At 50.5% G+C, this 23,196-nt stretch overlaps 2 protein-coding genes and 2 long non-coding RNA genes across 5 annotated transcripts; 3 read left to right on the forward strand and 1 right to left on the reverse strand.

The window, feature by feature from the left end:
* Positions 1 to 3,034: 3,034 nt before the first annotated feature.
* On the reverse strand, positions 3,035 to 3,628 carry LOC118606911 (annexin-2 receptor-like). Its single transcript, XM_036226292.1, has one exon. It carries the CDS (start codon positions 3,626 to 3,628, stop codon positions 3,035 to 3,037), a length of 594 nt encoding a protein of 197 aa, XP_036082185.1.
* Positions 3,629 to 6,862: 3,234 nt separating this feature from the next.
* LOC118606912 (annexin-2 receptor-like) lies at positions 6,863 to 7,456 on the forward strand. Its single transcript, XM_036226293.1, has one exon. The coding sequence runs from the start codon at positions 6,863 to 6,865 to the stop codon at positions 7,454 to 7,456; it is 594 nt and encodes a 197-aa protein (XP_036082186.1).
* Positions 7,457 to 11,747: 4,291 nt separating this feature from the next.
* LOC118606787 lies at positions 11,748 to 13,394 on the forward strand. Its single transcript, XR_004952620.1, has 2 exons — positions 11,748 to 12,409; positions 13,005 to 13,394. It is a non-coding gene; the product is annotated as an uncharacterized LOC118606787 (long non-coding RNA).
* Positions 13,395 to 16,849: 3,455 nt separating this feature from the next.
* Positions 16,850 to 19,403, forward strand: LOC118606786. 2 transcript variants are annotated; one of them, XR_004952619.1, is made up of 3 exons: positions 16,850 to 16,891; positions 18,227 to 18,353; positions 18,592 to 19,403. It is a non-coding gene; the product is annotated as an uncharacterized LOC118606786 (long non-coding RNA). The 2 variants fall into 2 exon arrangements; XR_004952618.1 differs by lacking the exon at positions 16,850 to 16,891 and having other exon boundaries at positions 18,009 to 18,353.
* Positions 19,404 to 23,196: the final 3,793 nt, after the last annotated feature.

The following is a 23,196-nucleotide window of genomic DNA, read 5'->3' on the forward strand; positions in this document are numbered from 1 at the left end:
TCTCTTCTCATGGCTGAGTAATATTCCATCGTATATATGTGCCGCAGCTTCTTTAGCCAATCGTCTATCGTAGGGACACTTCGGTTGCTTCCATGTCCTGGCTACTGTGAATAATGCCGCTATGAACATCGGTGTGCAAATATCTTTTCGGCTATGGGTTTTTTAAGTCTTTGGGGTAAATACCCAGTAGAGGGATTGGTGGATCATCTAGTAGATCACTTCTGTTTTCCATCCTGGCTGTACCAATTTGCAGTCCCACCAGCAGTGTCTGAGGGTTCCTTTTCCTCTGCAACCTCTCCAACACTTGTTATATAGTTGTCCTATTATACGAGATGGTATCTCATTGTGGTTCTGGTTTGCACTTCCCTAATAGCTAGCAACGTGGAGCCGCTTTTCATATATTTGTTGGCCATTTGTATGTCCTCTGGGGAGAAGTGTCTGTTCGGGCCCTCTGCCCATTTTTTGATTGGATTGTTTGGGTTTTGTTGTTACTGAGTCATAAGAGTTCTTTGTCTATTTTGGATATTAGACCCTTATTGGAGAGGTTGCTTGCAAATATAGTTTCCCATTCGATTGGTTGTGTTTTTGCCTTGTCGACGTTTTCTTTGGCTGAGCAGAAGCTTTGTAGTTTGATGTAGTCCCATTTATTTATTTTTGCTTTTACTCCCCTTGCCTTGGAGGTCAAATTCATAAAATCCTCTTGAAGTCCAAGGTCCTTGAGTTTAGTTTCTGTGTTTTAATCTATGCATTTTTCTTATTTCAGGTCTTATATTCAGGTCCTTACTCCATTTTGAGTTAATTTTGGTGTGTGGTGATAGACAACAGTCTAGTTTGATTCTTCTGCAGGTGGCTTTCCAGTTTTCCAGCACTATTTATTAAAGAGGCTTTCCTTTCTCCACTGTATGTTTTTGACGTTTTTGTAGAAAATTATTTGCCATATAAACATGGGTTTGCTTTTGGACTCTCGATTCTGTTCCACTTCTCTGTGTGTCTGTTTTGCTGCCAATACCATGCCATTTTGATTACTGTCGCTTTGAAGTTGGGCAGAGTGATGCCTCCAGCCTCATTCTTTTTTCTCAGGACGGCTTTGGCAATTCGGGGTCTTTGGCTTCCATACGGAGCTGATGATTTTTTTGTTCTATGTCTTTAAAACATGGTGATGGGGTTTCGATGAGGGTTGCATTAAACCTGTGTAATGCTTTAGATAATATGGTCTTTTTTAACTATGTCGATGCCTCCAATCCAAGACCACGGAATATTTTTCCATTTCCTTGTATCTTCTTCAATTTCTTTTGGTAGGGTCATGTAGTTTTCGTTAGATAAGTCCTTCACGTGTTCTGTTAAATTTATTCCTAGGCATTTTATTTATTTTTGTTGCAATAGCAAAAGGAATGATTTTTTCTACTTCTCTTTCTGACACTTCATTATTAGATTATAGGAACGCTATGGATTTTTGAACATCGCTTTTGTATCCAGAAACTTTACTGTATTTGCGTATTGCTTTTAGTAGCGGTCTTTTGTAGTCTTCGGGGTATTCTATATAGAGAATCATTTCATCCGCAAATAGTGACAGTTTGACTTCTTCATTTCGTACTTGGATGTCATCCGAGCTCCGACCGACCAAACCCTGACTCCGAAAACGCGAAAACGCCGTGTTGCCGGGTCCAAGCGGGGCCGGAAAAGGGGCGAAGGGTGGCGCGGGGCTGGAGAAACGGTCCGCTCTGAGAATGCGTGTTTTAGAGGAGCGAACGGTGTTGTCACTGAGAAAACGCCCCAGGCTGAAAGCAAACGCTGTTCCCCGACACCAATAGCGCCAGCCCCACTCACAAATCCAAGTGCCACACCCGCAGCAGGGGCCCGGCGCCCGCAGCGCTGCTGGGCATTTGAGACCAGTCCCGGGAAACCAGCGGTATGCGGACCCTGTTAGGACCGGAGAACCTAGGGGTTCTCCACTGGGAGCTTTGCCTTGACCCGCACTGTGAAGGAGAGATGAGGAACCCGCGGTTTCGTGCCACTAGCGCTGTTGCTCTGGAAAATGTCTCACCCCGAGCAAGTAGCCGCGAGTCCAGTGAGAAACCGCTCCGCACCGGCGCGACCAAGAAACGCAGCGTTCGACCCAACGCGTGGGCTGGGCCCCCGACGCTGGCGGTCAGGCGGAGAGCCGGCCGAAACTTACACCCATCAGAGACACACGACAAAATGCAGTCCTCCTAGCTCTAGAAGGAACGAATTCAACAAATGCAGTCAAGGGCAACTAGCCAAGCTGCCGGCGAGACACGTTCGGGTGACAAAACGATCCAGAAAAACGCCGGGCGAGACGGAGATCACGGATCTACTGCAGCGTCCAGAGCTCATATTTGAACGCGGAAACGGCAAGTACTAAGCGACGGGAACTGTAAGAAGAAACTTCAGGTCAAAGATACCCGAACATCGACAAAGAACTCCGAGGACACACTAAAGCACTTTTATGACTTAACTGAGAGTGTTTGCCCGGGGATACGTCCAAAAGGCCGCCGCTGCTGTCCCAGGGTTGCAAAATGAACCCTGCAGAGCGCAGGGAGCGGCTGGCGGCGCTGGGACCGCGACGACAGCGCGGCGCTCACTGCGAGCAGTCAGCCGTCCCTCCAGCGCCCTCTAGAGCTCCGAGCCGCCGCCCACATGACTGTAGCAAATCCGGACTCGTTGACGCACACGGACCGGGCAAGCGCCCGAACGCGGTCAAGGGCGCTGCACCTGCTCCGTTGACTGGCGGCCGGCCGTGCTTCCGAAGCGGAGCTCACTCCCGGCTCTTAAAACGTAGCGGTGCTGCTGCAGACAGGCCGTGGACCTGGGGAACGAAGGCGCCCGAGCCGAGGCAACGCCATCTCCGTACGACATGAAAAACGCAGAAGGCAACGATCGCTATGGAGGCGATGCCAAATTTTATTTTTATATACCACAAACTGATAGAAATCAAACATTAGAGAAGAAAATTCAAACTAACTGAACCCGATTAGTTAAATCTCCAAACATTTAAAAATGGATGAGCGGTCGTCTAAAAGTCTGCCGCTGCGATCCGCGGGGCTCGTCCTCGCGCACGGAGGTCCGACAGCAGCAGCCGCAACGTGTGGACGGCGCGACCAATCCACTGCAGGCAGCCTGCGAAGACACGGTGCTGGCGCCCCGACGCGGTCACCGGAGGTCCGCCGGGCTCTGAAGCGTGCGCGCGGTCCCAAGGCTCGGTGTCCTGCCGTCCGTCTCGGTCGTCGGACCGCGTGGCCGCGGGAAGCTGCTGCAGGAACGCCGTTTCCTCTGCGGGCTCCGTCTCTCCCGCCGGTGCCTCTGGCGTCTTCTGCGTCCGCGGCCAGAGGCTCGGACTGCCCTGGGCTGGGCTTGGTTCCCCAGTGCTCAGGTCTGCCATCAATAATCTGTATCGCTCATAGACCGAGGGCAGCTGCCAGCAAGGACTGGAAAGCAGATTCCCGTCGTAGTCACCGCGGTGGCACGAGAATTCTCCCAGGACCGGGTACAGAGGGAGCGGCCACGGCCCCGAATCGTCGGAGGTCAGGATCGACGGAGGCCGGGCCTCTGGCGCCACGTCTGCGGAGTCCCAAGCCTTCTTCGCAGCGTCGAGAGAACACTGCTCCATCGCGGACACCTCGGACCAGCAGGACAGCAGCGATCGCACTGATGCCGGAGGCAAAGTGTGCAGCAGGACCAGCAACCGGCGTATATATGCCGTCCCCGGGCATGGGCGGATGCCACCAGAGGCCTCAAACGGGCTGATTCAAAAACGGAGTTCCCCGCCCACAACGGCGCCCAGAGCGGGGCTCCCAGGAACACGATAGAGGAAATCGTCAGGCGCGACGAAATACGGAAACTCCTCGAGACCGAGACCGAGACCGAGACCGAGACCGAAACCGTAGCGCACCGGATACCCTTCCGGATACACACACGTAGCGGGGACAAACAAGCCGACGAGCAACCGGACGTTCAGCGAACCGCGTAGAGCGCGAACGCTGCAGAGCGCAGGGAGCGGCTGGCGGTGCCGGGACCGCGCCGACAGCGCGGCGCTCACTGCGAGCAGTCAGCCGTCCCGCCGGCGCCCTCTCGACCTCTGACCCGCCGCCCACATTGCTGTAGCAAATCCGGACTCGTTGCCGCACACGGACCGGGCAAGCGCCCGAACGCGGTCAAGGGCGCTGCACCTGCTCCGTTTGCGGGCGGCCGGCCGTGCTTCCGAAGCGGAGCTCACTCCCGGCTCTTAAAACGTAGCGGTGCTGCTGCGGACAGGCCGTGGACCTGGGGAACGAAGGCGCCCGAGCCGAGGCAACGCCATCTCCGTACGACATGAAAAACGCAGAAGGCAACGATCGCTTCAGCGGCGAGAGAAACGTGGCCCGCAGAGGACACCGCGTACTGGCTCGTTCTCGCGCACGCAGGTCCGACAGCCGCCGCAGCAACGTGTGGACGGCGGGACCAAACTGCGGGCCGCCCGAGAAGACACGGCGCTGGCGTCCCCACGCGTTCACCTCAGGTAGGGTCCGCCGCGCTGACGAGTGCGTGCGGTCCCAAAGCTGGTGTCCTGCCGTCCTTCTGGATCGTCGGACCGAGTGACCGTGGGAAGCTGCTGCAAGAACGGCGTTTCCTCTGCGGAGTCTGTCTCTCCCGCATCGCCTGCCTCTATAACGAACGTTGCGTTTTGCGGTTTTCATGTCGTACGGAGATGGCGTTGCCTCGGCTCGGGCGCCTTCGTTCCCCAGGTCCACGGCCTGTCCGCAGCAGCACCGCTACGTTTTAAGAGCCGGGAGTGAGCTCCGCTTCGGAAGCACGGCCGGCCGCCCGCAAACGGAGCAGGTGCAGCGCCCTTGACCGCGTTCGGGCGCTTGCCCGGTCCGTGTGCGGCAACGAGTCCGGATTTGCTACAGCAATGTGGGCGGCGGGTCAGAGGTCGAGAGGGCGCCGGCGGGACGGCTGACTGCTCGCAGTGAGCGCCGCGCTGTCGGCGCGGTCCCGGCACCGCCAGCCGCTCCCTGCGCTCTGCAGCGTTCGCGCTCTACGCGGTTCGCTGAACGTTCGGTTGCTCGTCGGCTTGTTTGTCCCCGCTACGTGTGTGTATCCGGAAGGGTATCCGGTGCGCTACGGTTTCGGTCTCGGTCTCGGTCTCGGTCTCGGTCTCGGTCTCGAGGAGTTTCCGTATTTCGTCGCGCCTGACGATTTCCTCTATCGTGTTCCTGGGAGCCCCGCTCTGGGCGCCGTTGTGGGCGGGGAACTCCGTTTTTGAATCAGCCCGTTTGAGGCCTCTGGTGGCATCCGCCCATGCCCGGGGACGGCATATATACGCCGGTTGCTGGTCCTGCTGCACACTTTGCCTCCGGCATCAGTGCGATCGCTGCTGTCCTGCTGGTCCGAGGTGTCCGCGATGGAGCAGTGTTCTCTCGACGCTGCGAAGAAGGCTTGGGACTCCGCAGACGTGGCGCCAGAGGCCCGGCCTCCGTCGATCCTGACCTCCGACGATTCGGGGCCGTGGCCGCTCCCTCTGTACCCTGTCCTGGGAGAATTCTCGTGCCACCGCGGTGACTATGACGGGAAACTGCTTTCCACTCCTGGCTGGCGGCTGCCCTCGGTCTATTGAGCGATACAGATTATTGATGGCAGACCTGAGCACTGGGGAACCAAGCCCAGCCCAGGGCAGTCCGAGCCTCTGGCCGCGGACGCAGAAGACGCCAGAGGCACCGGCGGGAGAGACGGAGCCCGCAGAGGAAACGGCGTTCCTGCAGCAGCTTCCCGCGGCCACGCGGTCCGACGACCGAGACGGACGGCAGGACACCGAGCCTTGGGACCGCGCGCACGCTTCAGAGCCCGGCGGACCTCCGGTGACCGCGTCGGGGCGCCAGCACCGTGTCTTCGCAGGCTGCCTGCAGTGGATTGGTCGCGCCGTCCACACGTTGCGGCTGCTGCTGTCGGACCTCCGTGCGCGAGGACGAGCCCCGCGGATCGCAGCGGCAGACTTTTAGACGACCGCTCATCCATTTTTAAATGTTTGGAGATTTAACTAATCGGGTTCAGTTAGTTTGAATTTTCTTCTCTAATGTTTGATTTCTATCAGTTTGTGGTATATAAAAATAAAATTTGGCATCGCCTCCATAGCGATCGTTGCCTTCTGCGTTTTTCATGTCGTACGGAGATGGCGTTGCCTCGGCTCGGGCGCCTTCGTTCCCCAGGTCCACGGCCTGTCCGCAGCAGCACCGCTACGTTTTAAGAGCCGGGAGTGAGCTCCGCTTCGGAAGCACGGCCGGCCGCCCGCAAACGGAGCAGGTGCAGCGCCCTTGACCGCGTTCGGGCGCTTGCCCGGTCCGTGTGCGGCAACGAGTCCGGATTTGCTACAGCAATGTGGGCGGCGGGTCAGAGGTCGAGAGGGCGCCGGCGGGACGGCTGACTGCTCGCAGTGAGCGCCGCGCTGTCGGCGCGGTCCCGGCACCGCCAGCCGCTCCCTGCGCTCTGCAGCGTTCGCGCTCTACGCGGTTCGCTGAACGTCCGGTTGCTCGTCGGCTTGTTTGTCCCCGCTACGTGTGTGTATCCGGAAGGGTATCCGGTGCGCTACGGTTTCGGTCTCGGTCTCGGTCTCGGTCTCGGTCTCGGTCTCGAGGAGTTTCCGTATTTCGTCGCGCCTGACGATTTCCTCTATCGTGTTCCTGGGAGCCCCGCTCTGGGCGCCGTTGTGGGCGGGGAACTCCGTTTTTGAATCAGCCCGTTTGAGGCCTCTGGTGGCATCCGCCCATGCCCGGGGACGGCATATATACGCCGGTTGCTGGTCCTGCTGCACACTTTGCCTCCGGCATCAGTGCGATCGCTGCTGTCCTGCTGGTCCGAGGTGTCCGCGATGGAGCAGCGTTTGCTCGACGCTGCGAAGAAGGCTTGGGACTCCGCAGACGTGGCGCCAGAGGCCCGGCCTCCGTCGATCCTGACCTCCGACGATTCGGGGCCGTGGCCGCTCCCTCTGTACCCGGTCCTGGGAGAATTCTCGTGCCACCGCGGTGACTACGACGGGAATCTGCTTTCCAGTCCTTGCTGGCAGCTGCCCTCGGTCTTTGAGCGATACAGATTATTGATGGCAGACCTGAGCACTGGGGAACCAAGCCCAGCCCAGGGCGGTCCGAGCCTCTGGCCGCGGACGCAGAAGACGCCAGAGGCACCGGCGGGAGAGACGGAGCCCGCAGAGGAAACGGCGTTCCTGCAGCAGCTTCCCGCGGCCACGCGGTCCGACGACCGAGACGGACGGCAGGACACCGAGCCTTGGGACCGCGCGCACGCTTCAGAGCCCGGCGGACCTCCGGTGACCGCGTCGGGGCGCCAGCACCGTGTCTTCGCAGGCTGCCTGCAGTGGATTGGTCGCGCCGTCCACACGTTGCGGCTGCTGCTGTCGGACCTCCGTGCGCGAGGACGAGCCCCGCGGATCGCAGCGGCAGACTTTTAGACGACCGCTCATCCATTTTTAAATGTTTGGAGATTTAACTAATCGGGTTCAGTTAGTTTGAATTTTCTTCTCTAATGTTTGATTTCTATCAGTTTGTGGTATATAAAAATAAAATTTGGCATCGCCTCCATAGCGATCGTTGCCTTCTGCGTTTTTCATGTCGTACGGAGATGGCGTTGCCTCGGCTCGGGCGCCTTCGTTCCCCAGGTCCACGGCCTGTCTGCAGCAGCACCGCTACGTTTTAAGAGCCGGGAGTGAGCTCCGCTTCGGAAGCACGGCCGGCCGCCAGTCAACGGAGCAGGTGCAGCGCCCTTGACCGCGTTCGGGCGCTTGCCCGGTCCGTGTGCGTCAACGAGTCCGGATTTGCTACAGTCATGTGGGCGGCGGCTCGGAGCTCTAGAGGGCGCTGGAGGGACGGCTGACTGCTCGCAGTGAGCGCCGCGCTGTCGTCGCGGTCCCAGCGCCGCCAGCCGCTCCCTGCGCTCTGCAGGGTTCATTTTGCAACCCTGGGACAGCAGCGGCGGCCTTTTGGACGTATCCCCGGGCAAACACTCTCAGTTAAGTCATAAAAGTGCTTTAGTGTGTCCTCGGAGTTCTTTGTCGATGTTCGGGTATCTTTGACCTGAAGTTTCTTCTTACAGTTCCCGTCGCTTAGTACTTGCCGTTTCCGCGTTCAAATATGAGCTCTGGACGCTGCAGTAGATCCGTGATCTCCGTCTCGCCCGGCGTTTTTCTGGATCGTTTTGTCACCCGAACGTGTCTCGCCGGCAGCTTGGCTAGTTGCCCTTGACTGCATTTGTTGAATTCGTTCCTTCTAGAGCTAGGAGGACTGCATTTTGTCGTGTGTCTCTGATGGGTGTAAGTTTCGGCCGGCTCTCCGCCTGACCGCCAGCGTCGGGGGCCCAGCCCACGCGTTGGGTCGAACGCTGCGTTTCTTGGTCGCGCCGGTGCGGAGCGGTTTCTCACTGGACTCGCGGCTACTTGCTCGGGGTGAGACATTTTCCAGAGCAACAGCGCTAGTGGCACGAAACCGCGGGTTCCTCATCTCTCCTTCACAGTGCGGGTCAAGGCAAAGCTCCCAGTGGAGAACCCCTAGGTTCTCCGGTCCTAACAGGGTCCGCATACCGCTGGTTTCCCGGGACTGGTCTCAAATGCCCAGCAGCGCTGCGGGCGCCGGGCCCCTGCTGCGGGTGTGGCACTTGGATTTGTGAGTGGGGCTGGCGCTATTGGTGTCGGGGAACAGCGTTTGCTTTCAGCCTGGGGCGTTTTCTCAGTGACAACACCGTTCGCTCCTCTAAAACACGCATTCTCAGAGCGGACCGTTTCTCCAGCCCCGCGCCACCCTTCGCCCCTTTTCCGGCCCCGCTTGGACCCGGCAACACGGCGTTTTCGCGTTTTCGGCGTCAGGGTTTGGTCGGTCGGAGCTCGGATGACATCCAAGTACGAAATGAAGAAGTCAAACTGTCACTATTTGCGGATGAAATGATTCTCTATATAGAATACCCCGAAGACTACAAAAGACCGCTACTAAAAGCAATACGCAAATACAGTAAAGTTTCTGGATACAAAAGCGATGTTCAAAAATCCATAGCGTTCCTATAATCTAATAATGAAGTGTCAGAAAGAGAAGTAGAAAAAATCATTCCTTTTGCTATTGCAACAAAAATAAATAAAATGCCTAGGAATAAATTTAACGGAACACGTGAAGGACTTATCTAACGAAAACTACATGACCCTACCAAAAGAAATTGAAGAAGATACAAGGAAATGGAAAAATATTCCGTGGTCTTGGATTGGAGGCATCAACATAGTTAAAAAAGACCATATTATCTAAAGCATTACACAGGTTTAATGCAACCCTCATCGAAACCCCATCACCATGTTTTAAAGACATAGAACAAAAAAATCATCAGCTCCGTATGGAAGCCAAAGACCCCGAATTGCCAAAGCCGTCCTGAGAAAAAAGAATGAGGCTGGAGGCATCACTCTGCCCAACTTCAAAGCGACAGTAATCAAAATGGCATGGTATTGGCAGCAAAACAGACACACAGAGAAGTGGAACAGAATCGAGAGTCCAAAAGCAAACCCATGTTTATATGGCAAATAATTTTCTACAAAAACGTCAAAAACATACAGTGGAGAAAGGAAAGCCTCTTTAATAAATAGTGCTGGAAAACTGGAAAGCCACCTGCAGAAGAATCAAACTAGACTGTTGTCTATCACCACACACCAAAATTAACTCAAAATGGAGTAAGGACCTGAATATAAGACCTGAAATAAGAAAAATGCATAGATTAAAACACAGAAACTAAACTCAAGGACCTTGGACTTCAAGAGGATTTTATGAATTTGACCTCCAAGGCAAGGGGAGTAAAAGCAAAAATAAATAAATGGGACTACATCAAACTACAAAGCTTCTGCTCAGCCAAAGAAAACGTCGACAAGGCAAAAACACAGCCAACCGAATGGGAAACTATATTTGCAAGCAACCTCTCCAATAAGGGTCTAATATCCAAAATAGACAAAGAACTCTTATGACTCAGTAACAACAAAACCCAAACAATCCAATCAAAAAATGGGCAGAGGGCCCGAACAGACACTTCTCCCCAGAGGACATACAAATGGCCAACAAATATATGAAAAGCGGCTCCACGTTGCTAGCTATTAGGGAAGTGCAAACCAGAACCACAATGAGATACCATCTCGTATAATAGGACAACTATATAACAAGTGTTGGAGAGGTTGCAGAGGAAAAGGAACCCTCAGACACTGCTGGTGGGACTGCAAATTGGTACAGCCAGGATGGAAAACAGAAGTGATCTACTAGATGATCCACCAATCCCTCTACTGGGTATTTACCCCAAAGACTTAAAAAACCCATAGCCGAAAAGATATTTGCACACCGATGTTCATAGCGGCATTATTCACAGTAGCCAGGACATGGAAGCAACCGAAGTGTCCCTACGATAGACGATTGGCTAAAGAAGCTGCGGCACATATATACGATGGAATATTACTCAGCCATGAGAAGAGATGAAATACGGCCATTTGGGACAACATCGATGGACCTCGAGATAATCATGCTAAGTGAAATAAGCCAGACAGAAAAGGTTGAAAGTCACATGATATCACTTATATGTGGGATATAACCCTGAAAGCAACAAATGAACAGGACAAACAGAGACTCATGGACATGGAGAATGGACTAGTGGTTACCAGAGGGTTGGGGGAGGAGGGGGGAGATAGGCAGAGTAAAGAAGGTCAAATATAGGGGGGTAGGGGGAGGGTGAAGTGGGTAAAGGGGATCCAATATATGGTAGCTGAAGAAAACTGGACTTTGGGTGGTAAACACACAATAGAATATACAGATGTCAAATACTAATGTACACCTGAAATTATATAATTGTATTAACCAATGTTACCCCCAATAGACTATATTTTAAAAAAGAAAAAAAGAATAAAATAAAAAGGTCAACCAGTGCCCGGTACAGTAGTAATACAAAGCTCAAAAGAAAAGCTGGAGTCAAAGTGGGTTTCTGGGAGAGGGAGTTAGCTAAAGTTACCTGCTCAGGTGGTTAAAGCTGTCCATTAAAGAATTCGTTGTGGTTGTTGTTGTTATTTATGCACCATAGGATTCTTTTAGAGAAGCTTTTTTGGAGTCATTTTATCTTTTAAAAGTTTCATCGCACCAATTAAAGTAGTACACCCTCTTGCCCCCCAGAAGATCACGGATCCTCTCTTTTTTAGGGGCACCCTTAAGGTGGACTATCTTATGTGAGTTAAGGGTTCCTCATAGTGGAGACTACATTCCAAATTATCCAAACGTTCACCCATTTTCCCAGATGGCATGATATTCTGGTCCCAGTTTTGGCCCATCGGTACCTTGAGATTTTCTAAAGCAGCTAAACTCTGAGGGACCTCTTTTTTCAACATCTCTTCCAACATGTAGGGAATCCTGCATGTCCCTCATTTTCAACAGAATAGGGGGACTTACCAGAAAAGCCTCAACAAAGATGGCTCAATAAAATCAGAGAGCCCCAAACAAAGAGAGTTGAGCTCTGACCTGAGATTTACCTTGGACGTCCAGGATTCTCCACGGAAAGCAGCCAGTGCAACGGGCTCAGTGGCGACCAGCACCAGTTAGTTTCTCAGCAGCTCCGGGTTTCATCAGGAGTCTCCTTCGCATCCCACTTCTGGAGACAATAACCGTTTCGAGAACTTTCCGAGAGCCTTCCTTGACAGCAATATGCTACCGAGAGAGAAACTACCCGTTGGCAAACAGGGAGACTGATAACTGGAAAGGAGTCTGAAGCGCGGAGGCTCCACAGTGCAGAGCAGCTTGTCAAGAGAAAAGGAGGACCTGGCTACTGCAGCGCGGATTTCCAGAAGGCAGGGGACTGGTGCAAAGTGACTGATTCATGCCATTTAAGGAAGACCGCTTCAGTTTCTTTCATGATTCTCAACGTCATTTAGGAGAAATAAGTTAAGTTTCACTTCCGTTAGTCAGCTAGGGGGATTTCCAAGCCTGCTCTACACTGTACTTTTCTTCCCCTATTTCATTTTAAGCCCTGTAGCTCGGGTCTGTCTCAGTGTTAGCTCGATGCAATTCTCCGCGTCAGTAGTTTCTGGGCGGCAGCCCCCGGGGACCCTTCAGGCAGCCGTTTGCCTGTGGCCACAGCAGCCGTTTGCCTGTGGCCACAGCGCCGCTGTTTGCTCCGGGCCCGCTCTGCTTGGGGCGGGGCGCCGTTAGGCGTGTCCTCTGTGCCGGCGGCCAGGAAGCGCAGCTGCCGGCCTTGGCAACAGAGCGGAGCTTGCGGTTTCTCTCTGCAGCGCGCCAGTGGGGGATGCAGAGGGCCCACCGGATAGATTACTTCATTGGTGTGGACAAGAAAATTCCCGACTGGTTGATTAAGATTACATTTCTGGTGAAGGTCAAAACTGCAGTTAAGCCAGGTATTAAGTCTAGGTCTGATACTCTCTGCTGAACTCAGACAGTGTTGGAGGCTTTGCTAGAAATAAATGATAAAGATTTATTCAAGGGTCTTAGAATTGACCATCTCGGGACACAGCTAGAAAAAAACCCAGAAGTGTTCCAAAGAAGAAAGAAGAGTGAAGTGTTTTTATAGTGAAAAGTACACTCTTGAGAAGCATCAGTCCTACATGGTGAGCCCTCGGACCAGCTCAGGATGATGTCAGGCACTCAGGACAACAGATGCCCGGTGGTCCAGAAGATGGACGCCAGGAGGTCTGGTCATGTCCGGTGGTCTGGATAATGGGTGCCGGGTGGACATCAGGTGGACTGGAGACGTGAGCCCTCACGGGAGTAATCGGCGGGTTCTCTGGAATTTTGATCCATGTCCAGATGTATATCCGGGCATTGATACAGGACTGGAAAGTTCAAACTTTTCAGTTTCCAGGCTAGTGCCACAAAGAGGAGCCTTTCTTATGCCCTGACCTTCGTTATGTTAGCAATTTGAGCAGCGCGGTTCACATGCTTTCGATTGACATATTTCCTACCTTCACTCTTTCCTCCACACCGTGGCTTAAGCGGGCAGCAGGGGCACAGGCAAAGGTCCTGCTCCTCCCTCTGATGTCTTCTGAATGGGGCCGGCTCACACTCAAGCCCTTGGCTCCCTCCTGTCCTGGGCCTCTGGTGTCCTAGCAGTTCCGAGGTAAGGATGTTGAACAGTGTCTCCACCCTTAGCATGACTATGTTATACCCTTTATTACCCCTAGGCACACTTGGTCTTCGTGAGCACCTTGTTACATAAAAAAAAAAAAAAAAAAAAAGTCGTGTGACTGTTTTGATTTCAAGGCAATCTATCATTATTATACACGAAACCATTTCTTTGACCTAGGATTTGATTTTCCTCTGGTGATCAAAAAGATGTTAAAATAATTTTCTGGGTCCTGAAGAGTATAGTGGGGCCCTAGGCATTTTGCCCGGCATGAAAGTCAGTGCCGCTTGTTCTCTCATTGATTCCTGGGGACAGCACTTGGGGCTCTATCTCAAGAGGTGGAAAATAGGAAATCAGTTCCTGCCCCCCACCACAGCTTCCACAGTTTCTGAGCTGAGCAAAAAGGTAAAGGACTCAATAATTGTCACCCGGTCTTAAGATTTTATGCTGCCTCCTTGAAGGAGTCGATGATTTTGTGTAAAGACACTTCCCCATGATAACAAGTATTCCTCTTCAGATCATTCTGCAGACATGAGAACAGTAAAAACCATAGCTGCTTTCATTCAGGCCTGTCTTACGGATAAAAGAAAGCAACTTGTTTTACCCTACTCCAAACACTTCTGATACCAGATGTCTGCATTTTCCACACCAAACGATTCTCCGGTGTTCTGGACGTCAACCGGTGTCCTATAATTCCACTCGATTCTGTCACCGTACATCCAGAGTTAGCATCAGACCCCACGAATTGAAGGCTCATTCTCACCAGACTGCCCCCACGTCAGATGCCAGTCCCAAGTTGCAGAGTTCCACATTTCCTAGTGGATGCCTGTTAATCAGGCATTCCACAAGGCAACCTCAGCCTCAACGGTTTGCAAGGATGGTTCGCAGAATGCAGGATGGCACTTTATTTGTACAAATACCGGTTCACTGTGAAGGATACAACTCAGGAAGAGCCAAATGGAAGGGATGCGTAAGGCAAGGGATCGGGAAGGGGCAGGGAGCTGTTTCGGGTGTGCCAACCTCAGCAGCTGCAGGGGTTCACCGACCAGCCTAGAAGCTCCCTGAGACTGGCGGTTGATGGCTTCACCGCATAGGCATGCTGGACAATGAAATCCATCTCCAGACCCTGTGCATTCCTGGGAGGGTGCTTGGGAAGCAAGGTCCCGAGCTTCTAATCAGGACTTGGTCCTTTTGGTGACAAGATCTCATCCAGGAGTCTACCGATTGTCACCTCATTAGATCAAAAGGTGCTCCTACAACTTAGGAAATGCCAAGTCACTTGGCAGCTCTGTGTAAGACGCTAGTATCACCCCATCGTTCAGAAAAAATAGCAGGATTTGGTCCCTCTGTATCAGGAACCTGGGGCAGTGGCCAGTGTATGTATTTCTCATTCCCCAGTCTCTTAAGGGACGCTTGTTGGGTACCAAGGGCCTGGCCAATTGCAACAGCCATAATCCTGGATTGTCATTTTCTTTTTTAATTATGTTCTCCTTTCACCTCTTCAGGATCTCAAGTGTTACAGACCATGAAGGCCATATGTAGTAATTGATTTTGGTTAGTCTGTGGCCCCATTTGCAGTTTTTGAAGCTTGCGTCTCATATCGGGGGCTGACTGGCTAATGAAATGCCGGCCTAACAAAGCTTACTCTGCAATGGAAGTAAGGTCTCCATTAGTATGCCGCCTAAAGGATTCTTCCGGCCAGCTGCAAAAGCTACTAGGTTCTCATCTTTTTCTTGAGTAACGGTTCTAAGCTTCTCACAGTTCATGGCTTTTGTATTCCTCGTTCTTTCCCAGAGTCGGTCGGGCCACAAGTACCTTATCCTGTCCCCGCCTCTTTGCACAGATACGGGCCCAAGGGGGCACTACAGTAGGATTTGTGTCTATGTATGGAGACTGTGCTGTGTGTCTAGGGGACCCTGTCACTCCCCTATACACAGTTCTAACAGAGGGGAGGTCCAGGATCCTTTCGAAGGGCATCCTACCCTGGAGGTGGGCCGCTCAAGCTCACAAAGAGTATCGAGTTTCCCTGGGGTCAACTTGACTCTGGAATGCCGTGAGAAGCCATTCTTAAAATTTTTCAACATACGATTTAAGACATTTGGCTCAGGGGACCTTTCCCTATATTTGCCTTAGGGAGCTTCCTAATGGAGGAGGAACATAGACCTTAAAATTTCAAGAAAATAATTGGACAGAGGGCTCCTATGTCAAAAGAGCCATTTGGAGAGACAATTCTTAAGCCGAATCAGTGGTTAATTGCCAACCCCCCAACCCCCACCCCTCCTCAAACCCCCCCCCCCCCGGGTATCCCAACCTGTGTTGGTGACATAAAGACAAACAAGGATGGGTGCCTCCTCTAGAGAGGAGACCCCTCAGGCGCCCATCTGGCCATGTCCCGAAGGAGCTTAGGCAGAACTCGGGTTTTGACCTGGACTAAGTAAGGTGAGCTAGAGCGTACCCTGTATCCAGTTAGCGTAAGTGTTCACAGACCCACCTACACCCCTCAGGCAGGGTTACTTTCTTTCAAGGCAAGTGCCTGTTATCACTCCGTAATCTCCCACGTTCTAAATTCTAACTGACATCTGGTCCTCATAATTCCTGAGAAGATTTCGTGCATCTGTAATGTTTCTAGTTACATAGAAATGTCAGACAGAAATGGAATCATAATGTATATATTATATAACTAGCTTGTTTTCACTTAAAATCTTGTGTCTACCGTATAAGGACTTTCATTGTTAAGTCTATATAGTACATTTTGGATTCAAAATGTTTATTTCTAATATCTCATTCTTAGATATTTCCGAACATCTGTGTTTTATCTATGAGCATCTTCAACTTGTGGGATTTTTGTTTCTGTGTATAACACATTGACCAAAAGTTAACTTTTGGGTTTTGAGACTATGTACAGTATGTATATTATGAACTTAATTGATATCTTTAAATTTCCCTTGAAATTACCGTACCAAATGTAGTCTTACTTGCAGTATATGAAAGTGTGTATTGCCCTGTGATGGGATGATTTCTGGTGTAATCAACTAAAATCTGTGTTGAACATGCTAGGCCTTGTGTGTGCGTGTCATTCAAAATTTTTCACTTTCTTATTTGGTGAGAATTCGAACATCGATTTATTCTATTTTAAAAGACGTTCATGCTACATTATTCCTGTCATGCTTTCAATATATGTTCTGTAACTAAATTTTCCTTGCTTTTCTGGATTCTGTTTAGATGTCATAGGGTGCTATTCCCTACAAACTGTACGTGAGAGTGAGAGAACGGCTAACTGAAATGTGAATTACATTCGACTTTTATTTTACTTAAAGAATTTATCGTATTTTTATTTTTCAATTACAGTTGACCTTCAATGTTATTTTATATTAGTTTTAGGTATCCAGCACAGTGGTTCGATACTTATGTAATTTACAGTGTGATCCTCCCCAACGAGTCTAGTACTCACCTGGCATTATACAATATTACTGAAGTACATTTTGCTGTACTTCACATTCCCGTGACTATTTTGTAACTACCAATCTGTACTTCTTAATCCCTTCACCTTTGACACCCGGCCCCCAACCTCCCTCCCATCTTGCAATCGTGCGTTTGTTCTCGGCAGCTCTAGTCTCTTTCTGTTTCATTTGTTCATTGATTTTGTTCTTCAGATTCTACATGTAAGCAAGATGATACGGTATTTGTCTTTGTCTGCCTGACTTATTTCATTTAGCGGAATACTGTCTGTCTAGGACCATCCATGTTGTCACAAATGGTAAGATTTCTTTTTTTTTATTTTTATGGGCTAGAACTGCATTCAACTTTTAATGTCAATGCAAATGTTGGGCCAAAATCCACTAGTTACAACATCCAATTACTGTTTTGTGAACCCTTTCCTCAAATATTTTTATATTCTCATATAATTGTATTACCCAGTGTTACTCCAAGAAACTTAATTAAAAAATATTTTTATATTCTCACCCACCACTATATTTTGCTTCTATCTGGGTATTCTTCCGGGCCCCTGACAGTTGGTACCTGCGTGGTTTTGAGGTTCATGAGGGTTACACATGCCTGTAATGTGTCTTGCATTATATTTGGCATATATTAGGTTTCTATCCTGTATCTAGGAAGTGATACTGTGGGGTAAATATTAAAATCCTAACTTATGTCATACAAGATGATCTTAATAAGTGGAGATACCGTCCATCCTCTGGATGGGGCCATGTCATAGAAGATAATTCTTTCAGAAGAAAACCTTATCTGGTGGCTTACGCACTTGCACAAGCTTCGGGACCTAAAAGTCTAGCGCATAAAGCCCATTGCTCGAGGTGTGATTATAGGCGATGGCAACCACCGTCTCATCCAGAAAAGAATTTCCTGCCACAGCCAATTGGAGGGTCAAATATTGCAATGCCTGTAGGACTACACTGAGCAAAGTGCGCTTCTGCGTATTCTAGTCCAGCATGACTATGCAGTTTCATACCTGGAAACAGCCTAAGATTGAGATTATACCTCTTGCTAATGTACTATCTACATATTAAGGATACTGTAATATATTTATTAGAGAAACATGATTATGTATCACACGACCAATAACTGAAGGTGAAGGAAATTGACTTAAGTCCTTATCTGTACATGTTCGAAATTCAGCACCTTGAATTTTCAGAAGTTAAGTCAAATGCAGGCGTGTGGTTTATCAGTATGTTTGCCTGATTTAAGGCTTTGTCTAGTTCCACAGATGGTTTCTTCATCTGGTCCTTCAGTGGTCACCAGGTGCCTTCAGAGAACCAATAGAATAATAAAATTATAATGAGAGAGGAAGAGAGGTGGGGAGGGAGGGAGAGGGAGGGATACAGGGAAAGAGGGAGAGAGAGAGAGAGAGGGTGGAGGAGAGATATCTGGTGAGAAATTGGCTCATGATTTTAGGCTAAGAAGTCCCTTGTTCTGCACTTCTTTTCTTGTGATGGGAGTTCCTCGATCAGAAGGAATATTGTGTGGAATACCATAACCATGGTTAAGCATTCTTTAAGGACACAGATGATAATTCTGGAAGAAACATCGGGTGCCTAAAAGGAAAATCCACATCCAGAGTCAATGTCTATTCCAGGAAGAATAAAAAGCTGCCCCTTCTCTGAGGTAGCTGTCTAGCCGATCGCCCTGGAGAGTGGCGTCATCTGTGGAAGTCAGTGTCAGTGTCTGCCGGTGGAAGACTGGGCACTCAGCAGCAGCCTTAGGTAGGTCGACCTTGGTGAGTGGAAATCCATATTGCTGAGTAATGCATAACCTTCATTCCTGTCACCATGGCCTCTTTGTCCATGAGTCATTGGTTGACAGGGATGGCTGAGGAAAGAGACTGACAGAACAGGTCCTTCCATCCACTTCATTAATAAAATCCTCCTCTTCTGATGTTACTCTTTGGGGAGCATTCACATGAGACACTAATTAATATCTTTGCATTTCTTGCTCATTCAGTGAGGACGACGTGCCTATCATGTGCCTTCCAAGTCGCTGACCAACCGGCCAAACCATTGTCCGAGGCCCATAAACCAGTACGTGATCGCACATCTGGCTATTTCTCCTTTGAGGCCAAGCAAACAGCCAGGAGCACTGCCGGAAGTTCTGCTCACTGGGAAGATTTCCCCTCACCGCGGTCATTCAGGGCTGACCGAGTGAGGGGCTGTATCGCTTCAGCTGTCCACGTGCTGGTGGTGCGTGCGCATTGTGCGGAACCATTTTAAGTGAAGCCCGCGTTTTCCCTTCCTCTGTGAATTGAACTTAGGGAACTGCCCGTGACGCCATAGGTGCAGGCTGGGAGAAAGAAGACAATGTAGCAGGACTGGGGACTATGGACATCTGGACCAAATCTTCATGAAACTTACCCGTGCCTTGAGGACCTGCTTAGGCACGATCACTGTATACCCCTTGCACTTGATGATGAAGTGCAGTTGTGAAGACCGAGTTTTCTGGCTCGGTGGGTCAGATAGCTGCCCAGTTGACGATGTGCAGCTCCTGTAGAGGAGAGAGCTGGATCTGACCCGGACTCGTGGCCAAACCTGAGGCAGGCCCTATGGTGGAAAGCATCGGCCAAGCCACGGTTGTCTGAGTCGCAATCTGCCAAGGGCAGAGAAGCAAATAAAGAGCACATGGCTGCTTGTAATTTAGCACAGATGTCTGGGTACAAACCGGCCTTCGGGAGATTGCTGTTGCCAGCAAGTTTCAAGCTCTGAGAAGACTCCCATCCCTTCCTTAACCTTAGCTGTATATAATAAACGCGCTGGGCTTGAGTCGGGGTCACCGTGTGTCCATCAGAGTGAGGCGTCCCACCTGGCCCCAGCTTTTTCTGTATTATGTCCTTGTGCTTTTCTTCATCCTCTGCCTGCCCCCTCTCCCCCGTCAAGTACATCAACACTTAGCCATGCAGGTCGCGGCAGTAGCACAGTAACTTGGTGGCCCATGGCTAAGTGTTTAATCACTCTTAAGGCCCGGCAGCAGGTCAAAAGCTGTCTCTCGAAAGAAGTATAGTTGTCTGAGGAGGATGGCAGGGCCCCGCTCCAAAGCGCTAAGGGCCTGTGCTGCCACCTACTCACGATGATCTGTGGAGGGCTCCAAACGGCATCCCTATCTGCCGCTGCCACTTTAAGTACCTTGGGTCCGCTGGATCATATGGCCCAAGTGGCAGACGAGTTTACACAGCAGGCTGAATATTTTGCAGAACCTTCTCTTCTTCTGATGTCCACGCAAGCCCAGCAGCTATTCTTTTCACTGAGAAAGTGGGCCAGAGTAACACACCCCAACAGGAAATGTGTTGCCCCCAAGACCTGGAGCGGCCCACTAGGCCTCGTGACTCTCCTCTCTTTGTTCAGGGTAGTGAGGGCAGACGTAACAACATAGCCTTCACCTTAGAAGGGATATCATAGCATGTCCACACCACTGAACCCCTAGAAATTTCACCGACAGAAGACCCTTGAATTTTTGTCAAGGGTCTTAATCCCACCCTCGGACATGCACATGCCTTAGCAATAAGTCTAGAGCAGTCGCTACTTCTTATTGATTAGGGTTTCCTACCGATTAGGTGTGAGGAGCATGATATCATCAGTGCAATGAACTATTATGATGTGTAGTAGATAGAGGGTGACCAAGATCTCGGTGACCCCAGTTATGACATAGGGCTGGAGAGCTGATCAATACCCTTGAGGTGGGACTGTGAAGGAGTATTGCTGGCCTTGTCAGCTGAAAGCGAACTGCTTCCACTGGCCTTTCCTAACAGGGATGAAGACAAAAAGTGTTTGCCTGATCCAAACCTGCAAACCAGGTCCCAGCAGATAGTGTTACTTTGCTCAAGCAGTGAAACCACATCGGCACAGCGGCTGTAATTGGAGCTAGCACCCAGTAAGCTTATGATAATTTACAGTCATTCTCCAAGATCCCTCTGTCTTCTGCATAGGCCAGATAGCGTTAACGGGATAGGAATTGGGAATCGCCACATCATATCCTTTGGCCCCGGCAAAAGGCCCAAGGTCCCTTTAGAAACGTCTGAACGAAAAATAAACGGTATAAGTTTGGGGAGTTACTAGAGTCCTTCCCCAAGAGGACCCAGATTCTTGTTCTCTGAGGGCATTTAGGATCTGGAAAGTGGCTCATGCCTGGGCATTGACTGAAGGGCCACGACTCTGTTTTTATGATTCATGCTAAACTTCTGTTCACTTGACCTGGAACGTCACTGCTTATACAGATCAATTACGAATGTAGTAGGCTTCTAGGAACACAGCAATCAACTAGCCGGTGCCACAGTTCTGTGCGGGTCAGACCACTCCGATTGCGGTCCGGACTCTGCTGTCCGTAACGATGGCAATGCCCACCTTGATTTGGCAGTTGGGTGCCATCACTTGGCCCCTGCCACCCTGAGATTCAGTGACTCCATCGCATTTAGGTTTCCCTGTTGCGCGACTGCAGATCCCAGTGCAGTAGCTGGCCTACAGAGAAGCGTAATCACAGAGCTCTTTAAGGGTGCCAGAGCTCCCAAATTTGGGTCTCATAGCACTGGTGAAAGGGACGTTTTCTCGCTTCTCCTCCTCCTGCCCTCCCCAGTGTGGGTGAGTAGGTCTTAAATGACAAGTACACTCTACGTTTCCAGTCTCCTCAGGCTGCATCCCTTCCTCTACATCAAGGAAGGTTTGGCATTTCTACTTTGCTCCCTGAGGGCCTTCTTTGGGTCTGGGTTTCAGCAACCACACAGGCTGCCAGAGCCCTTTCTAACTCCCTTCATTTCACGCGAAGCGCAGAATCTCTGTTTTGCGAGCCCATGTCAATAAATTCGGCCTGCTCCAACTTTATGTTCCTTCCCCCAGTATTCCACACCCTTAGTATCCATTCACGAATTTCTGACTGTGTAAGTTAGAAACACAAAACAGTTCTTCTGGACAGCAGGGCACCTCCTTGTGGTCCCACTTGGGGTGTCATCTTTAGGCTGGGGCTTGCTGGAACTGGAGTCCAGTGAAAGCTCTCCAAGCAAAGACGGGTGGTGGGGTGAGTCCTGAGGGGACTCAACATTGTCTCGCAGGCCAACCGCCTCATTATATTTTCCACCCTCAGGGGGAGGTGGAGAGAGTAGCACACAGAATGGAGGGTCTGGAGGCTGCTTCTGCCCCGCAAAGAAGGCTCATCGAAACTTAGGGGCTCCATGTCCCAACTTCCTAAGGGTCTTCCCATATGTTCACATCCCAGTTTACAGGATCCCCTTGGCTCCCAGTCAACGCCCTCCTTTAACAGTAAACGCCTTGCAAGGTGGGGTGTTCTACCTGGGTTGTAGTTAAGCCAGTTGCGGGATGAGATGCCATCGGTTGGCTAGAAAAAAAGCCTTCCTCTTTCCTAGAAACTCTTGGGTGCTCTTTTTCTTTTCCAGGCAAAGACAGCCCTTCTTCAGTAATTTCCACATGTAGAAATGAATCTGAAAATAAGTGTGACATGTCCATTGGGAAGCTGCTTTTGTAGCAGTGCACCCAAGAGCCTGATGACCTTGAATTGTAACTGAGTTGTGAAGAAATCTCTGTTGTGGAATACTAAGACATACATACGTTGGTCTCTGCCCCAGGTTCCTGACACAGAGGGACCAAACCCTGGTAATTTTTGAATGACAGGGTCATACAAGTGTGTCACACAGAGCTGCTAAGTGCCTTGGCATTTCCTAAGTCGTAGGAGCACCTTTTGTTCTAATGAGGTGACAATCGGTACAGTCCCAGAGAAGATCTGGTCACCAAAAGGACCAAGTCCTCATTAGAAGCTTGGGACCTTGCTTCCCAAGCACCGTCCCAGGAATGCACGGGGTCTGGAAATCGATTTATCGGTCACTGTTACATTTACTTAGATTTTTAAAGGGTCCAAAATTTCACTTTGAAAGGTAGCCATTGTTTTACACAGACAAGCACACTTCGGACACATACAGGTAGACGTATCATAGTTTTTCAAGCCTTTCATGATGTGGAGGAAGAAAACCATCTTCTCCTTTACCCTTCTTAAGTTCTCCAGCTGGGTCCTGTAAGTTAGACTGGCCAAGGCAGAGGAATGTGTCAAACTCTATGTCCGCATCCTGAACCTAGACAGGAGTCCCGAGGGCCTGTGGGAGGGGCTCTCACACCTGTGTCTCTGAGAAAGCCCAATGGGAAGATTGATCACAGGCCAGGAAACTAGAACGTCCTGTGTTTCACTGCCCTCCTTTTCTGCCCCATCACATTCTAAATTTTTCTTCTCCACTTCTCCTCCCACCATATTCTTCCTTTCATCCTCCTGGATTACAATTCCGAACCCCTTGTCATCCTCTCCTTATTTTCCTCTCTGAGCTTAGGGAAAGAGATTGGAGTACAAGCACGTTAATGACAGTGACCTGAGTTTCCCTTGGCTTGCCTGAGACAGTACTTGCAGGACATTAGGATGCAGATTCAACACCCCACCCCCAGGGGTTCCGTTTTGAGATGTTTGCATGTCTTTTGGTCGACCAGGCATGCTAATATGGCAGTCTAAATCTTGAGCAATCCTGCTGTTTTGGAGGTCAGAGTCTTTAATCTGTAATTCTTTCGCATT

Source organism: Rousettus aegyptiacus, unplaced genomic scaffold (assembly GCF_014176215.1).
Source record: "Rousettus aegyptiacus isolate mRouAeg1 unplaced genomic scaffold, mRouAeg1.p scaffold_m13_p_8, whole genome shotgun sequence".
Classification (NCBI taxonomy): Eukaryota; Metazoa; Chordata; class Mammalia; order Chiroptera; family Pteropodidae; genus Rousettus; species Rousettus aegyptiacus.

Bases quoted from the DNA above. Each gene is read 5' to 3' on its own strand.
- LOC118606911 (XM_036226292.1), bottom strand. From the start codon at position 3,628: ATGGAGCAGTGTTCTCTCGACGCTGCGAAGAAGGCTTGGGACTCCGCA.
- LOC118606912 (XM_036226293.1), top strand. From the start codon at position 6,863: ATGGAGCAGCGTTTGCTCGACGCTGCGAAGAAGGCTTGGGACTCCGCA.